This window comes from Chenopodium album, chromosome 16 (assembly GCF_948465745.1).
Source record: "Chenopodium album chromosome 16, dcCheAlbu1.1, whole genome shotgun sequence".
Lineage (NCBI taxonomy): Eukaryota > Viridiplantae > Streptophyta > Magnoliopsida > Caryophyllales > Amaranthaceae > Chenopodium > Chenopodium album.
Window position 1 is genome coordinate 33,675,125 of NC_137849.1, and position 24,826 is coordinate 33,699,950.

A 24,826-nucleotide genomic window follows, 5' to 3' on the forward strand; every position below is an offset into this window, starting at 1 on the left:
CAAAATACGGTCAAAGAGAAGTGTGTGAATAAAATCAAAATGGTCAACTAAAAAAAACGGAGGTATTATTAATTAAGCGAAATATTCTCATATTCAGATGTAAGATTACGGACACACTTGTTGATCAATTAAAAATTTTCAAAATTTCAATTTTAACAAAGTTACAACTTAAAAGTGAAAATTCAAGAGGGAAACAAAATAAAACTTTTAACTTGGTTAAAATTGTGGGAAATTCTTCCCCCCAAATGGCTAAAACTCCAAAAGTATTTCATTATGAGGACAAGAGGTAAATTATGAACGGGAATACTCCCTCCAAATTTCCATAAGTAAAAGGTAAAGTGACTAAATTCTAAAATACAGAAAAACAAAAATAAAAGTAAAAAAATAGGAAGATAAAAAAAAATCCTTTAGCTTAAATAGATTTGGGTCAATTAATTCAATTTAATTGCGGTTTTTTTCTATTTCAGTTTGCTAAGGTCAAGTCTTTAACTTAAATAGATTTCGATCATTTCAGGTATAAGATAATTTTGGTTTAGGTCACTTTGGGTTTCGAGTCTATTTGGGTCAATTAATTCAAGTTAAAGGTCGGCTCAACTTCGGGTCTCGGGTCACTTCGGATCTCGGGTCAACTTCAGGTCGGGTCGTTTCGGGTCTCGGGTCAACTTCGGGTCGGGTCGTTTCGGGTCGGGTCGTTTCGGGTTTCGAGTCTAGTTCGGGTCATTTCCACTTTGGGTCGGGTATGGATCGGGTCGGGTTGATTCGGGTTTTGGGTCAATTTCGGGTCACTGATTTTGGGTCATGGGTCGGGTCATTCGGGTCGGGTCATCGGGTCTGGGTCAGGATTGCCAGGTCTACTAGTACTACTATGATGAGAATGACAGCATCCATTTAAATTTGCTAAATTGAAAAAATTATACTTATAATGATAAAAAAAAATCACTTGAACCAACAAGTAAGCGACGGGAAGGGGATTTATTTTGTTAATTTGATTAATTGAGTGTGAATTTGTAAGTGTTTGATTTGGATTATAGAACATAATTTTTTTTTTTTTTTGAGGAATTAAAGAACATAATTGAGATAACTAGTATTATCATCTTTTTCCAAGTTGCAATGGATTTGTTTCTTTATAATACTTTGAAGGGAATTAGGTTCATAAAGAATGAAAGGAGCAACACCAAACCTAGCATGTAGAAGAAAATGATTATATAAACTACTGGTTGTCTACGACTTAACAAAGACACCCCCTTTAAAAAAAGACTTAACAAAGATACCCTTAAAAAAAATTGAGAAATTATATCACAAAAATGTCGCCCTCATTTTACCTCATTAGAGTAACTCTCATAAAATATATATACATAATTTTTGCTTAAATTATACAAGTATTAAAGTAGTATGTACAAATATATATGTATAAAAATATTCGTATATTTGCAGTAAAATCAATCATCAATAACTATCTATCTATAACTAATACTAAAGTAGCAACCGCTTACATCATCCTTTTCTAAAACTAGACGCATGTCAGATTGTCATTAAAAATTTTCCCTACAAAACTATAAATGATGTCATCATGATTTTTTATTTTATTTAATTAAAATTCCGATAAGCTATTTTATTATTAGTATCAATTTTCGAAAATAGTCTATCCATCTAATAATAATAATTTAATTTTTCTTCCTCGCGTAGCCCTTTTATTATTCAAATTTTATATGAACTCTAAATTTTATTTTTAATATTTGATGCATTATTTATTTTGGGAATTTTTTTTTGTTTTTAATTTTGGTATGAAAAAATTAAAAAAAAATTTAAAAATTTATTTGTTCCAATCATGCATCGCACGAGACTAATCTAGTATATTTTAAAAGACACACCAGCCATGAGACGTGTCATCTCCTTGTGTTCTTAGTATATTTTTGTTTTTTAAAAATTTATTAACAAATATTTTGCATAAATATAAATAAATATAGATCTTACTGTATATTGAGAAATTATATCACAAAGATACAATAATGTCAAAGATATGAATAAATATTCCCACAATCAATTATCTCCTAGAATTAAGGAAACAATAATAATCACAAAGAAAATATTTACTAAATATACCATGATTATCCTAACATTAATATTAAGGTGATATATAACTATGCAGTCTTCCCTAAAATAATGTATATATGTATATATGTAAAACATTCTTTGACTTAACAAAAATAAGGAAAATCAATTTAAATTTGCAATCTTTTTTGACAAAAGTCACAAGACAAGACAGGGAAAAATTTGCATTCTTAAACTTAACAAAGAAAACCTTCAAAAAAAAGACTTAACAAAGATAAGAAAGGTCCGTTATTATAAATATAAATTATGCAATATTATACTTAACTTTATAGTTGACTCACTTTCGATAACAAACAATAATTAGTAAGTTCGGTTATATACTATTCAATATGTATTTTATTTTACTATAGATGATGACTATATAATTACCTTAGAGAAAGTGAAATACTATTATATTGTTATTGATGGAAACATATAAATATCATTTCAACCAATAACCATCAATTAATCAATCAATCAATGACTATATACTAAAAGACACACCGGTAATGACACGTGTCATCTTCTGGTGTGTCTTCAACTTTTATTTATTTTTATTTTTTTTAATATAAAATTCTATTAAAACAAATCTTATACAATATAATTGCTTAAAATTAAAAAGATTTGACATATTTATAACATAAATATTCTTATATAACTTTAAAAAAACATTCTTAACATAATTTTGATACTTTTCTACATCATTTTATATCTAACATATCTTTTGCAATTCTTTATTTGATCAAAATTTGAAAACTACATTTTTAGAATTTAATTTGTTTATAAAAAAAATTATTATAATGGTAATTTAATACTACCTCTATTTCATATTATTTGCAACGATTTGGCATAAAATATAGAAGAAAAATGTCTAATCAGTGCAAATAATATGAAACGGAGGTAGTAATGGTTATTGATAATTACCGTAAATGACACCTGAACTAATGAGTATAATTATAAATTTCACAAAATTGTGGGGATTACCTAATGTTTGTTTTATTATTCTATAAAATGCTTCAAATATAAAGGGGGAAATCGATTATATAGATGCCAAACAATTTTCAACCACAATTTCAACATAGATGTCGGATGAGTGGATGACTTTTTATCAATGATTTTTGTTAAAAAAAAAATAAAAAAATAAAAAAAAAGGAAAAATTGTCAAAAAAAAAAAAAATACAAACTTTAATCCATCGGCTAAAAACAAGTCAAACTTTTGATTTTTTCTGAATAATACAAACTTTTGGGGATATGCTTCAAACAAGGTATGATTGGTAATTGACTTGATTAATAGGTTTATGAGACACTTGTCATTGTTTTATTGGTTTGACAATTTAATTAGATTTTTAAAAATTTATTTAATATTTTTATTGTTAAAAATATAATTTTTTATTATAATTACTTTTTATTTAAAAATAAACCTTCCTAACAGCCACACCCATCCCCTCCCTGCCCATCCTCCTCCCCCACACCGGTGACCTCATTTCCCGGCATCCCCACGCAAGCAGCCCAACCATCTCCACCTTCCCTCAGCCACCGCAACAACATAACATCCCACAATAGCTCGCATCACAGCGACACCTCAATCCGCACCAGCAACAGCAACGGCCCTTGGACCAGAAGCCGCCTTAAACAGAGTACCGGTAGCAAGCTAGCAACCACACTAATAATAAAATAGCTTATTAAATCTCGTCGCAACGCCCAAAAGCAAACCCAATTTCTATTCAATCTCGTCGCGAAAGGGATTTCGATGGGGAGGGAGAGGGATTTCGGGGGAGGGGGAGGGCGACGACAAGGCAGGGCGTCTGGGTTGGTGTCGCCGGGGGTGGAAGTGGGGAAGGGAGGTGTGGCTGGTCGTGGGAAGGAGTGGTTTTTTTTTTTTTAATTTTTATTAATTATGGTTTAAGTATTAATTATGTGTTAATCAAATTGTTAAATGAATTTTTTTATATAAAAAACTAAGTTTACCGGTCATTTAGGTTGTAGGTGAAATGTCTCGTTTAAAGCAGAAATCCTATAAAGCTTGTATTATTTTAAAAAAAAATACAAAAGTTCCACTTATTTTAGCAGATGGGTGAAAGTTTGTATTATTTTTGTTTTTTTAGAAAGTCAGTTGTTTCAACAATTTCTAGTAGATGCATACACAATGATTGAAGCGGAGAGGTTGTCAACTTGTCATTCATTCAAACAAATCAGAACAAATTAAGATCAGAAATAAACATGAAGTAATAATTTAGGTGAAGCTCCACATAGAGAAAACACTAAATTCTTACAAGTATGTGTTATAGTTTTATTTTTGTTTGAATTAATAAAGTGTAAAATATATATCTGCTCGTGTTTTTCTCACAAGTATGTGTTATAGTTTTATTAGAAGACCTGTTCGTACAACTTTTGTCGTGTATTATTATTTATAATATCATGATTTAAAAATTTGATATTAAAATGTCATTCTTATAAAATAAATTATTTTCACATCAATTTATTAATTAAAATTATAGTATTAATTTGTTATTTATAAGAACAACCATTATTAATTGGGATAATATTATCATTTTTTTTATTGAAGTAATACTAATATTATCATTTTCATAAATTTAATTTAGTTAATAAGAAAATAAGTATATATTACCTCCGTTATTTTGGTTGACACATATTGCATTTTGGAAAGTTTTTTTTTTAATTTGACGTGTATTTCTTTTTTGAAATTTTTTTTTAGTTGATCAACCCCACTACAAATCCGATTAAATTGAATTGATAACACATTGTCTATCTCACTTACTCTAACATTCTCTCCCCTGCCCTCTCCTTAATTAGAGTATGTGTGTATATTAAATGGGTCATCTAAAAAGATTTAGAGGAAGTATGGCATTAATCAAACAAAAATAATAATGTTTAGTCTTATAAGATGTTATTGGCGGTCAAAGTAAAATGTGGAGACGTTATTTTATTTTATTTTTTTCCTTTTTTGACAAGGAGATGTTATTATGCCTAACCCGTGATAATAATTGCTAATTCCATTATACTGAAAGTTAGATAATACACAAGGGTGCACCATGCTCATGGTGCACCTGATGAGTTGGCAAGAGTAATTCAAGGAATTTTGAATTACACGAATTAAAAAAAATAAAAAAAAGACAGTTTAATCACATAAAATTTGCCGATTTTTCAGCTTTCAGTTTTTGGTAATTATCATTATCTGATATTTTTCAAAAATGATTTAGAGAGAGAAAATTATAAAGATCCTAAACAATTTAGGGAGAGAAAATTACAGAGAAAAGATTACAGAGAGAAATTTGACGATTGATCAATCGAATTCCTTGTAGAAGAAGTTAATAATGGTTTATCAATCCAAATTTCACCATGATTCTAATGCTAGATTTGTTGATGATGCAAATGATGATGATATCAACAATGAAGGTGAAGTCGAGGGTATCGTAAACCTCAATACAGGTGAATTGTTTAATCTATTATATTTTTCAGTTGTTAATCCTTAATTTTGATTGTTAAATTTAGTTATTATTATTAATTTTAATTTTATTATCGATTCAGGTGATTATTTTAATTTTATAGTAATTTGTGTAAGGTTGAAGATGAAGTTCTTTTAGTATTTAGATATGTTCTTTTATTTTTCTTATTATATGTTATTGTTGCTGAAATCAATGTTGATTTTATATGATAAACGCATGTGCAATTGTTAATTATATATGTACTTTGTAGTACTCTGTATGTACTTTTCTGAAAATGGAATGTACTTTTCTGAAAACGGCATGTACTTGTCTAAAAATGGCATGTACAGTTGTTAAATATATATACGTATGTACTTTGTTTTACTCTGTTTTGTATTTTTCTGAAATCAATGTGGCGTGATCAATGTGCATTAAATAGAGAACATTACAAATATATTGAAGAACATACTATATATAAAAGAGAACATCATGTTTCTATATAAGAACATCATCTTAATATATATGTATTTTGATTTACTATTTCAGGTTTTACCGAGGCAACTGAATCAGAATTATTTGAAAGAAAAGTAAAGTCTGATGAAGAGGCTTATGATTTGTATAATAGTTATACATTTAAACATGATTTTAATATACGTAAAGATAGGTTGAATCGTAGAGAAGACAAAGTTACACCTAGGCAACGCTTTTTGGAGTGTTCTTTTGCTGGCTTTAAGCAAGAGAATAAGCCTGGTGAACAACCAAAAGTTTACCAAAAGAGGAATTTCCGCACAGGTTGCAAGGCTCATATACAATTTGATGTTGATAAGGATTCTGGTTTGTATGTCGTGGTCAACACTACCACATAAACGAACAAATGCAACGGTCTAATGCAACAGTTATATCTACTGCAACAGTCTAATGCAACAGCTATATCTACTGCAATGGTTAATGCAATGGCTATGCCTAATGCAACGGTCTAGCGCAACGTCTTTAAAGAACCGTTGCATTAGAATGTCATATGCAACACACTTTTTAGCTATTGCAACGGTGTAGTATTGCTGTTGCATTTGGTCTTAACACGTGATTCATATATATTCAAGTGGGCGCCTAAATATTTCACCTCCAAATTTTCCCCAATTTTGAAACCCTTGTAATTTCCGCCACCAAAATTTTATTTTCTCTCTCCTTCCTCTCTATCTCTCTCTCTCTCAACTTTCTTTCTTTCTTTCTCTAGAATCTAAAACAAGATCTACCATCAAACATTACGTAAATATTCATCTACTTGTTCCTTCAAAAAAAAAATTTCATCTACTTGTGACAAAGATGGTAATGGTGATTGGGTTTGTGGACTTGGTGGTCGTGATTGGTGATGATGACGACGACGACGATGGGTGAAGAGCTTCACTTCTAGGGTTTTCGTAGTTTTCTATTGCAGCATTTTCCTCCTTCCATTGATGGTGAAGGTAACACTCGATCTCTGTTTCTCTCATATTGTTTTTCAGGTATGTATTTATATTTTTAATTTTCCCAATTACAGTCGAGTATCTTCCTAATTTTGATGTAATTTTTTTAATTGATAAATTATTTATATATTGATTGTGATGTATATTGTAATTTAACAACACATTTTGTTATCTATCGAATTTATTGTTCGTGTAATTATATTAGAATTGTTATGTATATGCATGTTTGTCACTTTCAGTTCTTTATGTACAATTTTTATTGTTTTTTAATATGCAATTTTTTCATATAAGATTTGTGACGTTTTAGTTTTATTCTTAACTGTACAAGCCTTATAAAATCTATGAATATTGCTCAGATTATGTGAAAGTGTAGAATTCAAACTAGTGAATATTGAATTTTAAATGACAATTGTAGTGGTGGTGTTTAAGTTAAAATTGTATGATTGGAGCACAATTTTATGATACTCATACATTCATATTACTTTAGTATTGTACATGTGTATTTTTTGTATGAACATAGTATTTTGGTGGTTAAAGAGGCGAGGAAAATGATGAAAATATAGGACATTGCGATTTAGAAGTTTTATCCCTTGTATGTTGTATTGGAGTGATAAGAGCTGAAATTACAGATCGTATGAAATGAGTTCAGTGTAAATGGAAATTAATCCTTTATTGGCTTGGCTTGGCTTGGCTTCAACATGAATACAAGATAGTTGACTACTTGAACTCTTTTTGGTGACTTTCTTGTTATTGTTGCAACTCTGTTTTATGCATTGAGTAATGTTGGACTGTTGGTGAGGTAATTTCAATGGTTGATGTTTTTCTAATGTTGGTGAGCATATGTCAGATGTATCCTTGTATATATAGCTTTTGCTAAATACTCTTTTATTTATTAATTTTCATGACTTAAGAATTATGATGCATAACAATAATTTTATTAAATTATATTGTCCAATCCAATCCATAACTTTATATCAGGAAACTATTCGAACGACACAATTTGAAAGCAATTGAGTGGTAAATAACGGATATTGCAAGTTTGACTTGTTTCATAATCAGAGCAATATATTCATAGATTTTATTAGCTTTTATGACTTGTTGCATAATCAGAGCAATGTTCATAAAATCTATGAATAAGATATTCCGTCGATTATGTCATTCTACCATTTATTTTAGGTAGAGTTGTGCGTCCTTTTATAGTTTAACATAGTGTTCATGGTAAAGGTTCAAACATCATCATAGGAGCAATGCTTAGTTAGATTACTCAAATACACTCAACACAGTCTTTCTTTGTGATTGTTCTACTCTAATCTTACCATTGGAAATGGCTCCTCTTAAATTGTGACTATGCTATGTACAGAGCTAATTTTTTAGGAAAGAAGTGAAAATAATCAATAGCTAGGATAATATATGATTTGGAGAGCACTTTTTTTTTTTGTTAAATTGACTTTAATTTTGTTGTTCTACAAATTACCTAGTGTTTAGATAGTAACATGTGTGCTGATAATGGGAACAAGTATACTATCCATTTAATATAAATCTACTTAGTCTTTCTTGTTCTAATCATACTTTATTTGTCATCTAGGAGCTTGAGGAAGAGGTTGAAAGTTGGTGTGAAGATAAGCACAAGGTTGATGAGTCGATAACATCACGTTCAAATGCAATTATTAAGTTAATGTTGGTGCAGGGGGGTTTGTAAGGCATGTCATGATTTTCAAGATAATATGTTCTCTAATATCATTTCATTTTATTGTTTGTTTGTATAGGTACATGATAAACCACATTGAGTAGAGGAGGAAGAATGATATGATTATTGTTGGGACAATCTTGGTCGACGATTGTCCAAACTCATAACATTATAAATGTACTTAATGTCCTTATATAGGATTTAATATTATTAGAATGTGATGTGAACTATTTAGATATGTATTTTGGTATGGATCGTAGTTGTTTAGGTATTCATTGTTTGTATTTCTTTCAAGCAAAAATAAAATGGTTGTTATATAATTTTGCTTATATTTATTGTATGTACTTTGTAGTTTTTTAATTTTCTTATTTATTGCGAGCAAATAGTAATAGTAATAGTAGTAGTAATATTAATAGTAATAGTAATAGTAATAGTAATATAATATAATAATAATAATAATAACAATAATAATAATAATAATAATATAATAATAATAATAAAATAAAAATAATGCAACGGTTCTATAGGAAGTCATGAGTGTTGCACTAAATCTAAAAGACCATTACATTAGCTCTGCTGCAACGGTCCATGGGAGTTGTAAAGAACTGTTGCATTAGGCTATAATGACCGTTGCATTAGGCCCTGATGCAACGGTCCATGGTTGGTAGCATAGGACCGTTTGCAATAGTTAAAATGGACCGTTGCATTAAATCTAGTGCAACGGCCGCAAATGCTACGGTTCTCTAACCGTAGCAATAGGCTTATAGCAACGGTTTTTTGCCCTAATGTAATGGTTTTTAGGGGTTGCATTTGGTCGTTTATGTAGTAGTGCAATCACACTATGGATCATAATCATAGTAGGGTTCCTGTTTCAAAGAGACATTTGATTAGGCCTCATAGGAAGGTAATGGTACATTTTTAAAATTATTGAACATTATTGTACTCTGTTTTTAAAACATGTTCTTTAATGCGCATCATATGTTCTTTTCTAAATACATGATGTTTTTTGTTTCAAGAAATGTGTTTTTTGTATACAAGTTACTAATGAACAAGTTGTGATGCTTAGTAGCTTGACTGAGAGTAGTATACCTGTTGCTGATGCAGTGCGTGTTTTAAAGCATCAAGCTGGTGGAGAGGCAAATCTTTCATTTCTCTGTAGGAATGCGTATGGTGCTTTATCTGAACATAAGAAAATGAAGTTTGATGGTTGTGATGCAAAGCGGTTTCTTAGCTATTTTAAGGAGAGGAAAACCAGTGAGTATGACTTTTATTATGACTTTGATGTTGATGAAAAAGGTCATTTGCAATCTTTCTTCTTTCGTGATAATAGAATGATATTAGAAATTCTTTAGTGTAAAACCCTCAACTGATCACTTAAGAATCTTTGGTTGCCTTTGCTATATGTCAACTGTCAAACAAGGCAGAAAAAAGTTTGATCCCAGGGAAAATCCTTGTGTCTTTCTTAGTTATCCTGCTGCTCAGAAAGGATATAGTGTTCTTGATCTCACTAATAACAAAATACAAATATCTAGAAACATAGTTTTTTATGAAAAGAATTTCCCATACACCTTACCTTCCCATGAACCAGATTCTGTTTCAAACCTACCTTTTAAAATTTTTCTACCTGTTTCCACTCCTATATCAGACTTTATATTTGATGATTTACCAGATATATTACAACCTCAACCTTGCAATCCTACTCCAATCTCACAAATCCAGCCAATTTCACATTTCCAAACACAACCTGTATTTAGAGTTGTCAAAAGCTGACCCGACCCGAAATACCAACTCGAAACCGATTAAAAACCGACCCATCTAAACCCGAAAAAATGGAAACCCAAACCCGACCTGATCTAACCCTAGACCCGAGTTGACCCGAGTATGTGAGACCCGAACCCGAAAGTGAACCGACCTACAGATGACCCGACCCGAATGTAACCCGTAAATTATTGACCTGAACCAAACCCGACTTGAACCGAAATTGACCCAAACTCGTTTTAACCCGTCAAAACCCGAATCCAACCCAACTTGTTACTAACCCGACCCGAATTTAACCCGACCTATCACAAACCCGACTTGTTATTGACCCAACCCAAATTCAACCCGACTTGAATTTTGCTCGACCTATTACTAACCCGACCCAAAAATTCAACCCGATCTGTTACTAACCCGACTCGAAATCAACACGACTTGTTATTAACCCGACCTAAATTCAACCCAAATTGATCCTGACCCGATTTCAAATCAACTTAAATGCAATTTAGACCACCTTATTATTGTTGATAAAAGCATTTTGTCTAGGGAGACCAAGTCGCCCGATCCAGGCCAGCAAAAGAAAGGAGCATCATCCCCAAATTTAAGAGTTAAATATATAGTACTTCCTCCGTTTTTATTTAGTTGCAACACACCCCTTTGGCATGCATGTTAAGGAAGATATTAGGCTAGGTAAACGGAAAAATTAATTTACAAAATTTTAACACCTATAAGAAGAAAGGGATAAGTTGCTACAATTTAAATTTCATAGCTTAATTCATTCATTTACCTAGTTTAATCACTTCATCGATAAGCGTGATAAAAGTTGTGTTGCAAGTATAAAAAATAACAGAGGAAGTATATATATGTTGTATGGTCAAAGGAGATAATTATCTTCCTAAATTATAGACTATAGTCAAACAAAATAATTAGCTTGATAAAAATGATAATTATCTATTTATAGTTAGTTGAACCCGAATATGACCCGACTTGGAAATAACCCGACCTGATTGTAACCCGCAAATTATTGACTTAAACATAACCCGACTTGAACCCAAGAATGACCCGACTTGGAAATGACCCAACCTGATAATAACCCGCAAATTATTGACTTGAACTGAACCCGACTTGAACCCGAGAATGACCCGACTTGAAAATGATCCGACCTGATTATAACCCGCAAATTATTGACTTGAACCAAACCCGACTCAAACCCAAGAATGACCCGACTTGATTCTAACCCACAAATTATTGACTTGAACCGAACCCGACTCGAACCCAAGGATTACCCTAACCCGTTTTAACCCGTGAAAACCCGAATTAAACTCGACCTATTGTTCACCCGACCCAAATGTAACCCGACTAGTTATTAACCCGACCCAAACCCGATAAGATGTATGACCCGACGTGACCCGAATCAAGCATGAGCCAACCCGAACCCGGCCCGCATAGGTTATGGCATTAACCCGAATTGACCCGATGTAACACCCTAGAAATTCCTTTCTTTTAAAATACCTGTTTTGCTCTTTTAAAAACTCAAAATAGGAAAATCTAAGATATTACTGCCACCGTGAAAACGGCTAAGGCAAGTATCAAAGATACACAGCGGAAGACTAATTTCAAAACCATTCAGAACAAGTCAACTCGAAAAGTCAACCAACGAAAGTAAAGTCAAACCCAAGTCAAGCGAAGTAAAATAAAATCAACCTACAACTTGGAACCATTATAGGCCCTTATTAAAACCAAACCGAACTCAAAACCTTTTTGTTAGTCACGCATAATAATAATGTCATAAATAAATAAAGCAATAAACACATCATATACTCATAGAAACTAGCATGATTAGCTCTTCACTCATGCCCATTCATGAATATGCTTCATCACCTGAAAAGCTTCTCTCTACTTGTTTCCACTACTCTCCATTAAAAATGGGTCATCATAGGGCCAATATGAAGACAAGGCCAACAAACACACAAAATACACAATCAGCAAAGCTGAGTACATAAGTGTAATTAACACACTAGCATACAATTCCCTATCACCACACAACTTACCTCGTTGCACCTGTTTTTCAAGCATACAACATTCAATAAAAGTACTCACTAGACACTACGTAATTTATTTAATATTGACTACGCATCGAACAGGTTTCCCACTAACCTCCCCCAATAAATTGAGGTTACTGACACGGGAGCTAACCGTGCCAGTATCAATAACCACTCATAGGTGGCGGAATTCCTGTGCATAATAATAATAAAAGGAATGTACAGCGTCCTGTACTCTAGTAAAAGTTATGGTTAAATATAAAACCCCATAACTCCCCCCATATGTTCATACTCAAGGTATATACGTTCCAAGAGTTTTGGTGCGTAATCTCTTTCACTTTATGTTATTTACGTATTATTAAACTTGGTGATGACTCTCAAACCATAATCATTCAATCAACAATAATTATTCAAACAATCAAATATACCAATTTAATTCTTGAATAATTAGTGACCACATAATATTTAATGTTGAACCCTTTATAATTCTACCTCGGTGCCAATGACACCTTAAACGCATAAAGCGCCACAAATCCTATCCCTCGGTGTTAAAAACACCTTAAGTGCACTAAGGAACCAAAATATAATTTACTCCTCGTGTACAAAGACACTTAAATAGCTCCTTCCTCATGCTTATAGCATCAATAAAAATTATATGAACCATAATAAAATTCCTTTTCAATATCCCAAACCAAATTAAACATTTAGTTTAACTAAACATGCTCTCTAACATGCTACAAATAAATATGTGGTTCATAAGCAATATTCCAAACTATAATTTTCCATCCAATAATCCATCATAAATAAATCATGCTTCATAATCCAATCACCAATAACATCCAAATCATAATTTTCATTCCAAATCTGGCATGATACTACTTATAATCAATTTAACACGTTTAGCATGCTACTAAATCAATAAAATTATGCTAAGTACGCGAACGTACCTCAAATAAGCTATTAAAATAGCCGAGTACACTACAACAATTCCTGAACCAAGTCTCCTACATAAAGGGACAATAATACTATATTACATCTCCTTGTATACACAATTTCCAGCAACTTAAATTCACTTTAGACTAGTTAGAATAATTTGAAAATTATAGTAAACCCCTTAATCAAACTCCTCTTTAATGGGTAATTAAACCCTTTTCATAAAACCATCAAAAGTAGTACTTTGGGCAAAATTCCAGCATTATAATTTAATCAAAAACTCATTAAAACTTCATCAAAACTCCATAAAGATACAATCTTTAATCTTTATTATCACTTACAATCAATGGGTATATAAACCCCCAAATCAATTGTAAGTTAGACACCTAAAAATCAACACTTTAATAATAAAAACCCTAACTTTTAATACTTTGTAAAATCCGAAAATTAAACACTTTATAATCTAAAATTTACAATCTTTAATCATCAAAACACAATATAAAATATATTAATCATGTTCAAACAATTAAAATTAAAAACCCAAATTATAAAAATTATAGGATAATAATTAAAACAAGATAAAGGAGGAAAGAGAGAACCACCGAGGGGCGGTGGCCGCGGCTGGGCGCCAGCGAAAGGTGGTGCAGGTGGTGACGTGGCGGCAAGGTGGGTCTTCAAGCAAGCCAACTTGCTGCCATGCGTGGGATGGTTCACGCATGTGAACTCCCAAAAACAAGGAAAAAAGAAAGAAAAAAAAAATAAGAAAAAGAGAAATAGGGGAAACAGAAGGAAAGAAAGAAAAATAAGGAAAAAGAAAAGAAAGGAAAACTTACATGAGAACATCTGATTTCTTTAAGCCTCTTTGTGTGGGAAAATTTTGGGGTTTTGAGAGGTATTTATGGACTAGAGAGTAGGGTTTAATTTTGGGCTAAATGAATAAATGGGCTTGAATTATAAAACATTTTACCCACAAGGGTTCAAATGAAGGGTTGGGCTTATTTAAATGAAATGGGTTATTCCAATAAGAGTATGTAGGAATAATTTACATACAATATTTTAAACAAGGCCTAATAAGTAATAAACGTTTGACCCAAAACATATATTTTACTTTTATAAAACCTTATAATTAAAATACTTTAACCCTTTAAAATATTTAATTAAAATACTTGAGCCCTTAAAATATACTTTATAAATACTTAAATACTCTATAAAAATACGGAGTATTAAACCCGACCCGAGTTGACCCGACCCACTCTTACCCGACCCAAACCCGACCCTTTTATCCAAATTGACAAACTCTCCCTGTATTTCTTGTTCCCCTTTGTGATGAGAATACAAATTCTAATTTTGTTGAACTCAGAAGATCATCAAGACCTAAACAACCTCCTAAACATCATAAAGATTATATACCTACCATTTCTACCAGAAACAAACCTAGTGTTAATGATCAGCAACAGCATTGGTGTAACATGGTGTTTTTTGAAGAGTTGACTTCTGAGCATAGAGCTTTTGTTGGTTCTTTGGATCACATTATTGAGCCTAGTACTTACAAGGAAGCTACTAAAGATCCTAATTGGGTATAAGCTATGGAAAAGGAAATCCCGGCCTTGTAGTCAAACAAAACTTGGGTTTTGGTTGACTTGCCCAAGGATAAGAAAGCCATTGGTTCTAAGTGGGTTTTTAAGGTCAAATTAAAAGCTGATGGTACTATAGAAATGTATAAGGCTCGTTTGGTGGGAAAAGGTTACAATCAGAAACTTGGGATTGACGATCAGGAAACAAATTCACCTGTTGTGAAGATGGCTACAGTCAGAACTTTGATTTCTATTGCAGCTGGTAAATCTTGGGATTTGTTTTAGCTTGATGTCAATAATGCTTTCCTGCATGGAGATTTAGATGAAGTGGTATATATGAAAGTTCTCAAAGGCATGCCAAATCCCAAGAATAAAGTATGCTTACTTCAGAAATCCTTGTACGGCCTTAAGCAGGCTTCCAGGCAATGGTTTTCCAAATTATTGACTGAACTTAGGGTGCTTGGTTTTGTTCAGTCTTAGTATGATAGTAGCCTTTTCATTTTGAAGAAAAATGGTTTAATGACCTTAGCTGCAGTGTATGTAGATGATATAATCATCACTGGTGATGATTCAACTTCAATCAGTTCCCTCAAAGCTCATTTGCATCACACCTTCACTATTAAGGATTTGAAAACTTTCCTATTTTCTTGGCATTGAAGTTAGGTATATTCCTTCAGGGATTTCTCTAACTCAGAAGAAATAAACTACTGAGCTATTAAGGGATTCTAGTCTCACAGATTTCAAGTCTATAGTGACACCATTACCAATTAATCTAAAGTTGAATGTTGATGATGGAGCCTTGATTAGTGATCCTGAGTACTATAGGAAGATACTTGGGAAGCTGAATTTTTTATGTAACACTAGACCTGATCTGTCTTATACAATTCAAACTCTCGGCCAATTTCTGTACTCTCCAAGAGAACCTCATCTGCAAGCTCTAAGACATGTTCTGAGGTATATTTCTAGTAGCTCAAGAAAGGGTATTCTGCTCAATAGTTCTGTTTCTCCAGTTTTACAGGCATATTCAAATTCGGATTGGGTTGCTTGCCCTGATAGCAAGAGGTCTATAACTGGTTGGGTTCTGATGCTAGGATCTTCACCTATTAGCTGGAAATCCAAGAAACAAAATACTGTGTCTAAATCTTCAAGTAAGTCAGAATACAGGGCACTTGCTTTTGCTGCAAATGAGGTTACTTTGATGGTTCGTTTGCTTGAAGAGCTTGACTTGGATAAACAAAGGCCAATGACTCTCCACTATGATAATCAGAGTTCAATTTACATTGCAAAGAACCCTGTGTTCCATGAAAGGACTAAGCTCATCGAGATTGATTGTCACTTTACTAGAGAAAAGGTTTTGGAAGGTCTGATTCAGTTAGCCTATGTCCCTACTAGTGAGCAATTGGCTGATGTGTTCACTAAAATTTTGCCTTTAGCTCAGCATGAAAAGCTGCTTAACAAACTTGGCATGATTGATATCATGCCTAGTTTGAGGGGGGGATGTTAAATATACAAGCTGCATTGAAGAGTGTTCATCAAATCACAGCAACTATCCTACAGCACAAGTTTTTATAACCGAATTGCCAAGTCAATAAAAGTTTGTTACAACAAACTTCCAGCTTAGCTAAGTTCTAGAAGCTTCTAAAGACTGTTTTCAGCTTATTTCTATTGTAATAGAATCTAGTATAAATAGTTGTAATTAGATATTCTTACATATCATTCACTCATAATATCAAACACAAGTTTAGCATGATGTATTTTTCTCTCTAGAATTTTCTTTCTTCCTCTTCAAATAATTGAATACAAAGGCTGATTTCTTCAAATTTGCCTTTGTAACAAAAATGTAGTGAAACATCATGGAGTTCCGAAAAGTATTGTTTCTAATCATGATACGAATCTTATTTCAAACTTTTGGAATATACTGCAAACAAATTTGGGAACCAAGTTGTTCATGAGTATATCGTTTCATCCTGCGACTAACTGTCTAACAGAGAGTATTATACAAACTTTGGAGGACATATTGAGGTCTTGTGCGTTGGAATTTCAAGGATCGTGGGAACCTTGATTTGATTGAGTTTTCATACAACAATAACTACCATAGTATTAGCATGGCACCATTGGAGGCTTTGTACTGATGACGCAAATGTCGTAGCCCTTTGTGTTGGTCTGACATAAGTGAAATTGTTGTTCTTGGTCTTGAAATGATTCGATAAACGGTTGACAAGCCGGATTATTCAAGGGAAAATTAAAATTAGGGCTGGTAAAAAGATGACACGACCCGAAAACCCGACCTGAAAATAATGGGTTTGGGTTGAGGTTTTTGACCCGAAAACTTGAATGGGTTGACATGAACCCGAACTGATAATTAAATGGGTTAGGTTAAGATTGAAAATTTCAACCCGAAAACAACCCATAAAACCCGAAAAAAAAATCATGGGTCAAAATCAAGTGTAAAACTAATCCAACCTGCCAACAAATTCAGCCCAAAATAAACTCTCAACGTAACCCTAAGTATATATAACTTTTCCTTTTTTCCAGTGTTCTCACTTCCTCAAATTTCAAATGTTGTGGCTGCCTCAAATCCCATCTCCTTTTTACATTTCATCTCTAAACTGTTTGCTCCATACTCCATAAAAAACACCGGCCACCACAAATTTACCTCCACTTCCGTCTGCTTGGTGAAAAGTCAGTCAATTCCAAGTCTCAACCTAGTCGCCGTCTATGAATCTAACAAAATATTAATTCTTTTTTTCTTTTATTAATTGGTTGTGTGTTGTTATTTGCCAATGATTCTTGAATCAATGATTATATATAAACATCGCTAACTTTATATTCTAATTAATATGTTTGGGTTGACCCACTTTACACCCAAAGCAACAAAATAAACTGGGTTACACAAATCATTTGAAAAAAAAAGTTAAATAGGTCATTTCAGGTTGACCCGAAAACTAAGCAAATCAGGTCGACTCATACTTTTCAACCCAAAAAATTAAATGGATTAGGTTAGGGTTGGGGGTTTCTGACCCAAAACCGAAATGACCCGAACATGAAAGTGACCCGACCTGATCTGTTTGCCAGCCCTAACTAGAATTGCCCAACATTGACAAAAGCGCTATCCGATTTGAAGAAGGGAGATGAGGAATACAAATTTAGTGGCAAGCAATTATAAGTTTTAAGGTCATATTAAAAGTTTTTTTTTTTTTTTTGGGAGGTCACATTATAAGTTGCATAAAAAAAATAAAATAAAATAAAATAAAATAAAAACTATTCTATTCCAATAAGTAAATTAATCAAAATATTATATAGTTTAATTAAGAAAACTATAATTTCATACTCTAATGTTTTAAGCCTTGCGCGAGTAGTTATTTTATATGTTTTTCGCATCTTTTTAAATAGAGACCTTTATATTCCATTTATTTATTTGAGAGAAAATAATGCTCTCGTAGAATTTGTCAAAATATAAAAATAAAATAAATTGTTGATTTTTTTTTTTTTTGAACAAATCAAAGGGCAGAATATATTTAGATATTTAAAAATTGTAAGTCAAAAGAAATTTAATTTTGAACAAATCCAAGGGCAGAATTATTTAAATATTTATTTAGTGTGTAGTACTCCGTATCAATTTCCTATTTATCTCCGCAAATATTTATCATTAAGCATCTTAAAAGTCAACATTATAACTATAACAAAACTAACATCTGAAGAGTCGAAACCAACCTATAACCCTAACACAACTTAACTACATCTCTGCTTTATATATATTTTCCAGCATTATCACGCAAAAAAGTTAATTAAATTCTTTTTTCTATTTCTTAACTGCAGAATTAAAAAAAATAAAATAAAATAAAAAAAAGGGGGAAATTCGCTCTGCTAATCACAAACTTTTATTTTTTCTCAGCGGTAAAGCCTAAAACTTTTGATTATCAATGGTAATCACATATTAATATTATTAAGCTAATGATAACTTAAGTTAAACAATTTGTTAAAATCTTTACCATGGTTTAGCTATTGGAAAGTAAAAAGACATAAATACCCTTATGTCTTTCCTCCTCCATCTTCTTCCTTTCTCTTTCCTCCTCCATCTTCTTCCATTAGAGCCACCACCACCATTGTTAAATTGCTGTTAAGGTCGGAAAGGGAGTGCAACGGCAGCACCAAAAGCGGCGGCACCAGCGAATTCAACAAATTAGACCCCGAATTCAACAAAATCCCGACAAATTTGACCCAAAACCAACAAATTAAATCCCAAATCAACAAAATCGACCACAAATTCGACCCCAAATCACATATTTGACCAATTTGACTCCAAAAATTAACAAATTCGACCCTTAAAGTAGCAATTCGACCCCAAAATCAACAAATTTGACCTCAAAATCGACAAAGTCGACTCCAAAAATCGACAAATTCGACTCCAAATCAACAAATTCAACCACAAAACCAACAAATTTGACCCCAAAAACCAACAAATTCGAACCCAAAACCAACAAATTCGACCCCAAAAATCAACGATTTCGATAAATTCGACCCCCAAAATCAACAAATTCGACCCCAGAATCACCAAAAAAACGTAGAAATTTCAACCCAAATTCGGGGAACGAGAGGGAATCGGGGAAGAGAGGAGGGTGGTTGATTCCGGCTAGGGAGGATGGCTGATTTCGGCGTTCCGACAAGCGGTTTTAATTTGGTGGTTATGAAAGGAGAGAGAGGGTGGGTCAAGAACAAGGGAGGGGTGCTCGTTTTGGGATTGGGGTGTTGGTGGTGGGGGTCTCCGGCGGGGTAGAGGGTTGAGACGCCGTCAGCCGCACCGAGCTGAGCTCCGACAAGGAAAGGAGGGCTGGTGGTTGGGGAGGGGTTTGGATTTTTTGTTTTTTTTTAAAAAAAATAATTTGAAGGGTATTAATGTAAATCTATTGTTACTTAACCTAAGATTAACCCTGGTTAATCGTTTAATGATGTTTCAATATCATTAATGTTACCATTAGCTTAGTTTTATTAATTCGTGATTACCATTGATAATCAAAAGTTTCAGGCTTTACCATTGAGGAAAAAAAAAAAAAAAAGTTTGTGGTTAACAAAGATAATTTCCCAAAAAAAAAGAAAAAAAAAATCCTGTTTCTCTATCAGTAGTCTAGTGATGATGGCCATCACTGGATCGGTGGACGTGAATGGTCTGAAGGTGGTCGAAAGAGATCCAACAGGACGATACGATCGTAGGCAAAATGGACTCAACAACAGTATATAAAGGTTATGATGAGATTGAAGGAATAGAAATTAGTTGGAGTAAGTCATCCTCACTAGAAACAGCCCTTATTACTTATACAGGATTTGATATGAATTTGATTTCTGAAGCGGGACTGTTAAAGTCATTAGATCATGAGAATATTGTTAAGTGCTATCATTATTGGACGGATGGTAATTGTAGAATAAGTAACATGAGTACTGAACCTTTAACATTAGGAAATTTGGAAAACTACTTGAACAACAAACACCATCATTTCGATGTGGAAGAAATCAGGGAATTTGCTAGACAGATTCTCAAAGGGTTACATTATTTACACAGTCAAGATCCCCCGATAATGCATCGAGATATCAACTGCAAGCACTTCTACATTAGTTAAAAAAAAAAAAGGGCGGGTGATGATAGGAGACTTGTGTTACGCGGTCGTTCTTAAGAGAACACACGGTGTAGTAATTGGACCAGAATTTAAACCGATATACCATAATCAGCTCACTGACATATACTCTTTCGGCTTGTGCTTTCTTCAAATGCTTACTGGTGAACAACCATACAAAGAATGCCGTACTTTCAATAAGCTTTGGGAAACCAAAAGAAAGTATATTGTGCCAAAACTTGTAACAAAAGTCACAGATTATCAAGTTAGACTCTTGATTATACTCTGTATAAGTCCTGCTTCTTACAGACCCTCAGCGATTGACATTCTCAATCACCCGTTGTTTGCATCAAATGCTTCCATTCAACAATCAAGGGTGGGAAGGGGACGACCATTTTCTACCATTAAAAAGGCTCTCTACAAGTTTCTCTTTTCTTCGGTGGTTCACCCAATTCACCCTTTTGGCTAATCCAGATTCGGGATCAATTCTGGGTGGTTAGGTTCCAGTGCCCTCCCAATTGTTGCTGCGGAGGATCGAACACGGGTCCACCCTACCAAGTCAGTCTCAATCACCAATATACCGACAATCAATTGGTACGAGTTTCTCTTAAATACTAGTATGTGTTTAGTGAGGTTATTTTTCTTTTTTAAATGATATTTACGATTTTTAGGCCTTGTTCGTTTTTTTTTTTTTTTTTCGGTTGGCCTTGCTTAGCGTGTAATTATCACTTGTCTCGGTAGTGGTAAGTCGTGCGAATAAATGTTAATAGTTGTTTTGGAAAACTTGTCAAATGCGGCCATTTTAAGTATGGAGTATTCCCTTTGCAAATTGTAGTCTTTATTATAAACAAAAATAATCGCAAATTTTAGCCTAATTGTGTATTCATGAACGTCGAAGAGATTCAACCCAATACTTCCACCGAAATTATTTCATTTTCCTCTAATCAAAGCTTAAGAAAATGGATTGGAGGTAGTAAAACCATAAAAGGGTTGATTTATCATTTACGGTTGTGAATAAAAAGTGAACAGTGTACTAGTGTGTAGTCAGTAATGCACTAGAGTTTTAATAAAAGGGAGGAGAAAGAAAAAAAAAAAAAAAAAAAATTGACGTTATTTTTAGGCAATTTCATCCGGAAATATGAAGCGGGTGTCAACAAACAAGTTTGTAATGCTTTTTAGGCAACAATTTGCAATTTTCATATTACAGGATTGTAATTGCTAAATTTGGTACTAACAAGCACGACCTGCATTGTACGAACAAAGCTAAATTTGGTACCAACAAGCTTCGCCTGCATAACAAGCTAAACCAACTATCATGCATTGTACTAACAAGCACGACCTGCACAAGTTGCAGCAGCACAACGCCAATTAGTACTTTTTACTACGACCTCAACAGCCAACATAGTTGTTTTTTCGGTAACTAACTGTTTCCGAATCCAAGGACTAAACCTGAGGATATTGCATCTGGCCTATGGGCTAGTTGGAACTTGGAACTAATGCTATGCTACATGTAAATTTTGCATCATTCTAGGAAACCTCTTCTACAAAACAGACTCCATGAAGACTCGGTTAAGCTGATGAATTGTAGTGCTCTATTCTTAGCTTGCTCTGACTTGGTTAACCGGTCAGCCACAATATGATGCTTGAACCAGCACCGTCCTCACACCTTGGAAGCCTAGGACTCTTTCTAGCATATTCACCTTCGCACACTCAAACTCTGAAATCATTGGCATCTTTACATATTATAATTGAGATTATCTTTGTTCAACTGGTGATAGTTTGGAGTAGTTAGGTTCAAATTTTCGTATAACCAAACAAGGAGAAAACATAAACAAGAAAAGATATGAATAAGTAATTTATACTATGAAAATAAAATTTTAAAAAAAAAAAAAAAAAATTGTTGTAATTTGAACCTCATAGGTATTGTGAGCTCAAAAATGCAGAATCCAAGTACATAAATACAGGTGATAGTAACAAACAGTTGAATTAAATGGTCACATCACACAAAAGAAGGGGAAATTTCTGGATTTTGATGAGAGAAATCACAAAGGGGTGTATAAACTGTAAAAAGTAGAAAATGAAATTAAAGATATGGTGTTATTTAGCTCATTCTAAATCTACAATCCCCAAATTGGAGAGAATGAGTTTTACTTGATCCACAAAGTCAGATCCGGTTGCATACTCAGTCAGCATCCCAACAGCAAATCCAAACATAGCCCATCTGTTGATAGTAGCACGTCAGAAAGGCAAAGTTTATGGTTTACTTATCATATCACAAACATCATAGCATTACCACATACTTACCAAATTTAACACATCAGAGAAGCTTATTTTATAAGTGAAATGAAGTTTATTCAACATAGAACAGGCATCAAGAATCAAAAAACCATATATAAGACCATCTATTCCATAGTTGATGTCTTTTATATGCTACACAGAAAATCGAAATTTTGTATCAAAATGCTAACAGTTAGTCCTTGTAATCTTAAAGCATAGTCACATTGACAAACTAAACATGCATCAAATTCTACACGCTCTTTTTCATTGACAAACAAGGAGAATCTGTTATTATGTGTTTGGAAAAAAATTGTTCAATTCATATAACCCACGCCAATATGAGTTACAAAGACTGAAGTGAACAAACAGTATCGAAAAGTGGAAGTACGAGTTATAAAGTAAATGTTACACGTGTTTCTTCAAGCGCCACCATAGCATACTAATATACTATAAACATGTTTTTCTTCAACCGCCACCATAGCTTACTATAAATTTGTTTTAATTGTAATCTTAAACAATGAAAGAATCATGATCCTCGTGATCAAAGCCCTTCTATATGGTCCTCCACAATTTCCTTTAGTTTATATAATCAAAGAGATAGAGTGATGGGAAGCACAATGTCAATTACTCTGTCTCTCATATCTAAGTGTGAGTCGAATAGTTTTAACAATTCTGAAGGTCCAAGTAAAACACATTATAAAAACATGTTACATTTTCACATCTTAACTTTCAATTGAATAAGCCTACCAAGCAAATTAACAAAAATCACTTTCAAATTAGCAACTTTCCTATTAGAACATCAACATTTGAGTCATCCGTTAAGTAATTCACCGATACAATAGTCACATTGCGACACATTTAATAATAATCATCAGCTTATAGATCTTACATTTATTTTGGTACAAGGTCACCATTGGATGATTGACAATAACTTCATGTGAAAATTTTCATTTGCTCCTATATTGAACTACTATGTTCCTGATTAATTATTTTTCAAGGCTATGCACTAGTAAGTAAGTGTTATGAAAGTATTAGTCAATACATTGGTATTCAAAACTGACAAGTAATAGTGAATTGAAATAAAGCGAGTACTTCAATATCGAAAATTACATGTGATTGATGTGAATGTTCATGAATCATGATGGCAGAGAAATTGAAAATAAAATTTACGAAGAAAAACACATATTCCAATTAATTAATTTAACAATAAAAATGTGTTACCAAACATACCTGCCATTGCCAATCTCATTTTTAGGAACAAAACCAAAAGCAGGGCCTTGATCAGCTTCTTCAAGCTTCTTCTGCTTAAAATAATCCTGCAGCTCTTTAGCCTTAGCCCTCTGAAACTCCAATGTGATCGCACTCTTATCCTCAACCACTTTAGAAGCCGAGGCCGGCTTCGGAGGCGATGGAGGAGGAGATGAAGAAGGCGGCGAAGGCGGCTGCAGAGGAGGAGCAGGAGAAGGAGCAGTAGGTCTTCTGATAGGACCTTCAGTCTGTGAACTCCTGACAGTAAATGACATACAAGGCTTAGTTTGTGACAGCCTTAAACTCAAGGTAGTTGATGAGGAAGAAGAACATGATGATGTTGAAGAAGATGATGATGTTGTTGTTGGTAGTCTGATACTTGGGATTGAAGCTGCTACTGACATATTTCTCTGAATCCAAGTGTTTTTGTCTGAATTGGGGAGGAGAGAGAAAGAGAGGAGAAGGCAGAGGATGGAATTTGAAGTGTTATCAGAATCAGAGGAAATTTGCTAATGGGTAGATGAAATGTGGCTATGATTTATTGGGTGTTGAGGATTTTGATTGTTTATGTGCAAGTGGATAATGCCTACTTGCAGGGAGAGGCGCGTGTGAGTCGCGCCGCTTTCGAGTCTGAGGCTGAGTCTTACTCCACTTGGCTGTATGGAACCCAGAATATTAAGTACTTTTCTGAGAACAGGAAT

The 24,826-nt window shown here is 33.2% G+C and overlaps 1 protein-coding gene across 1 annotated transcript; it reads right to left on the bottom strand.

Moving 5' to 3' along the window:
* Window positions 1-22,444: 22,444 nt before the first annotated feature.
* Window positions 22,445-24,635, bottom strand: LOC145586393 (light-harvesting complex-like protein OHP2, chloroplastic). Its single transcript, XM_081643227.1, has 2 exons — window positions 24,108-24,635; window positions 22,445-22,821 (listed from the first exon to the last, which is right to left on the bottom strand). Exons 1-2 carry the CDS (start codon window positions 24,527-24,529, stop codon window positions 22,707-22,709), a joined length of 537 nt encoding a protein of 178 aa, XP_081499353.1. The 5' UTR covers window positions 24,530-24,635; the 3' UTR covers window positions 22,445-22,706.
* Between the last annotated feature and the right edge of the window lie 191 nt (window positions 24,636-24,826).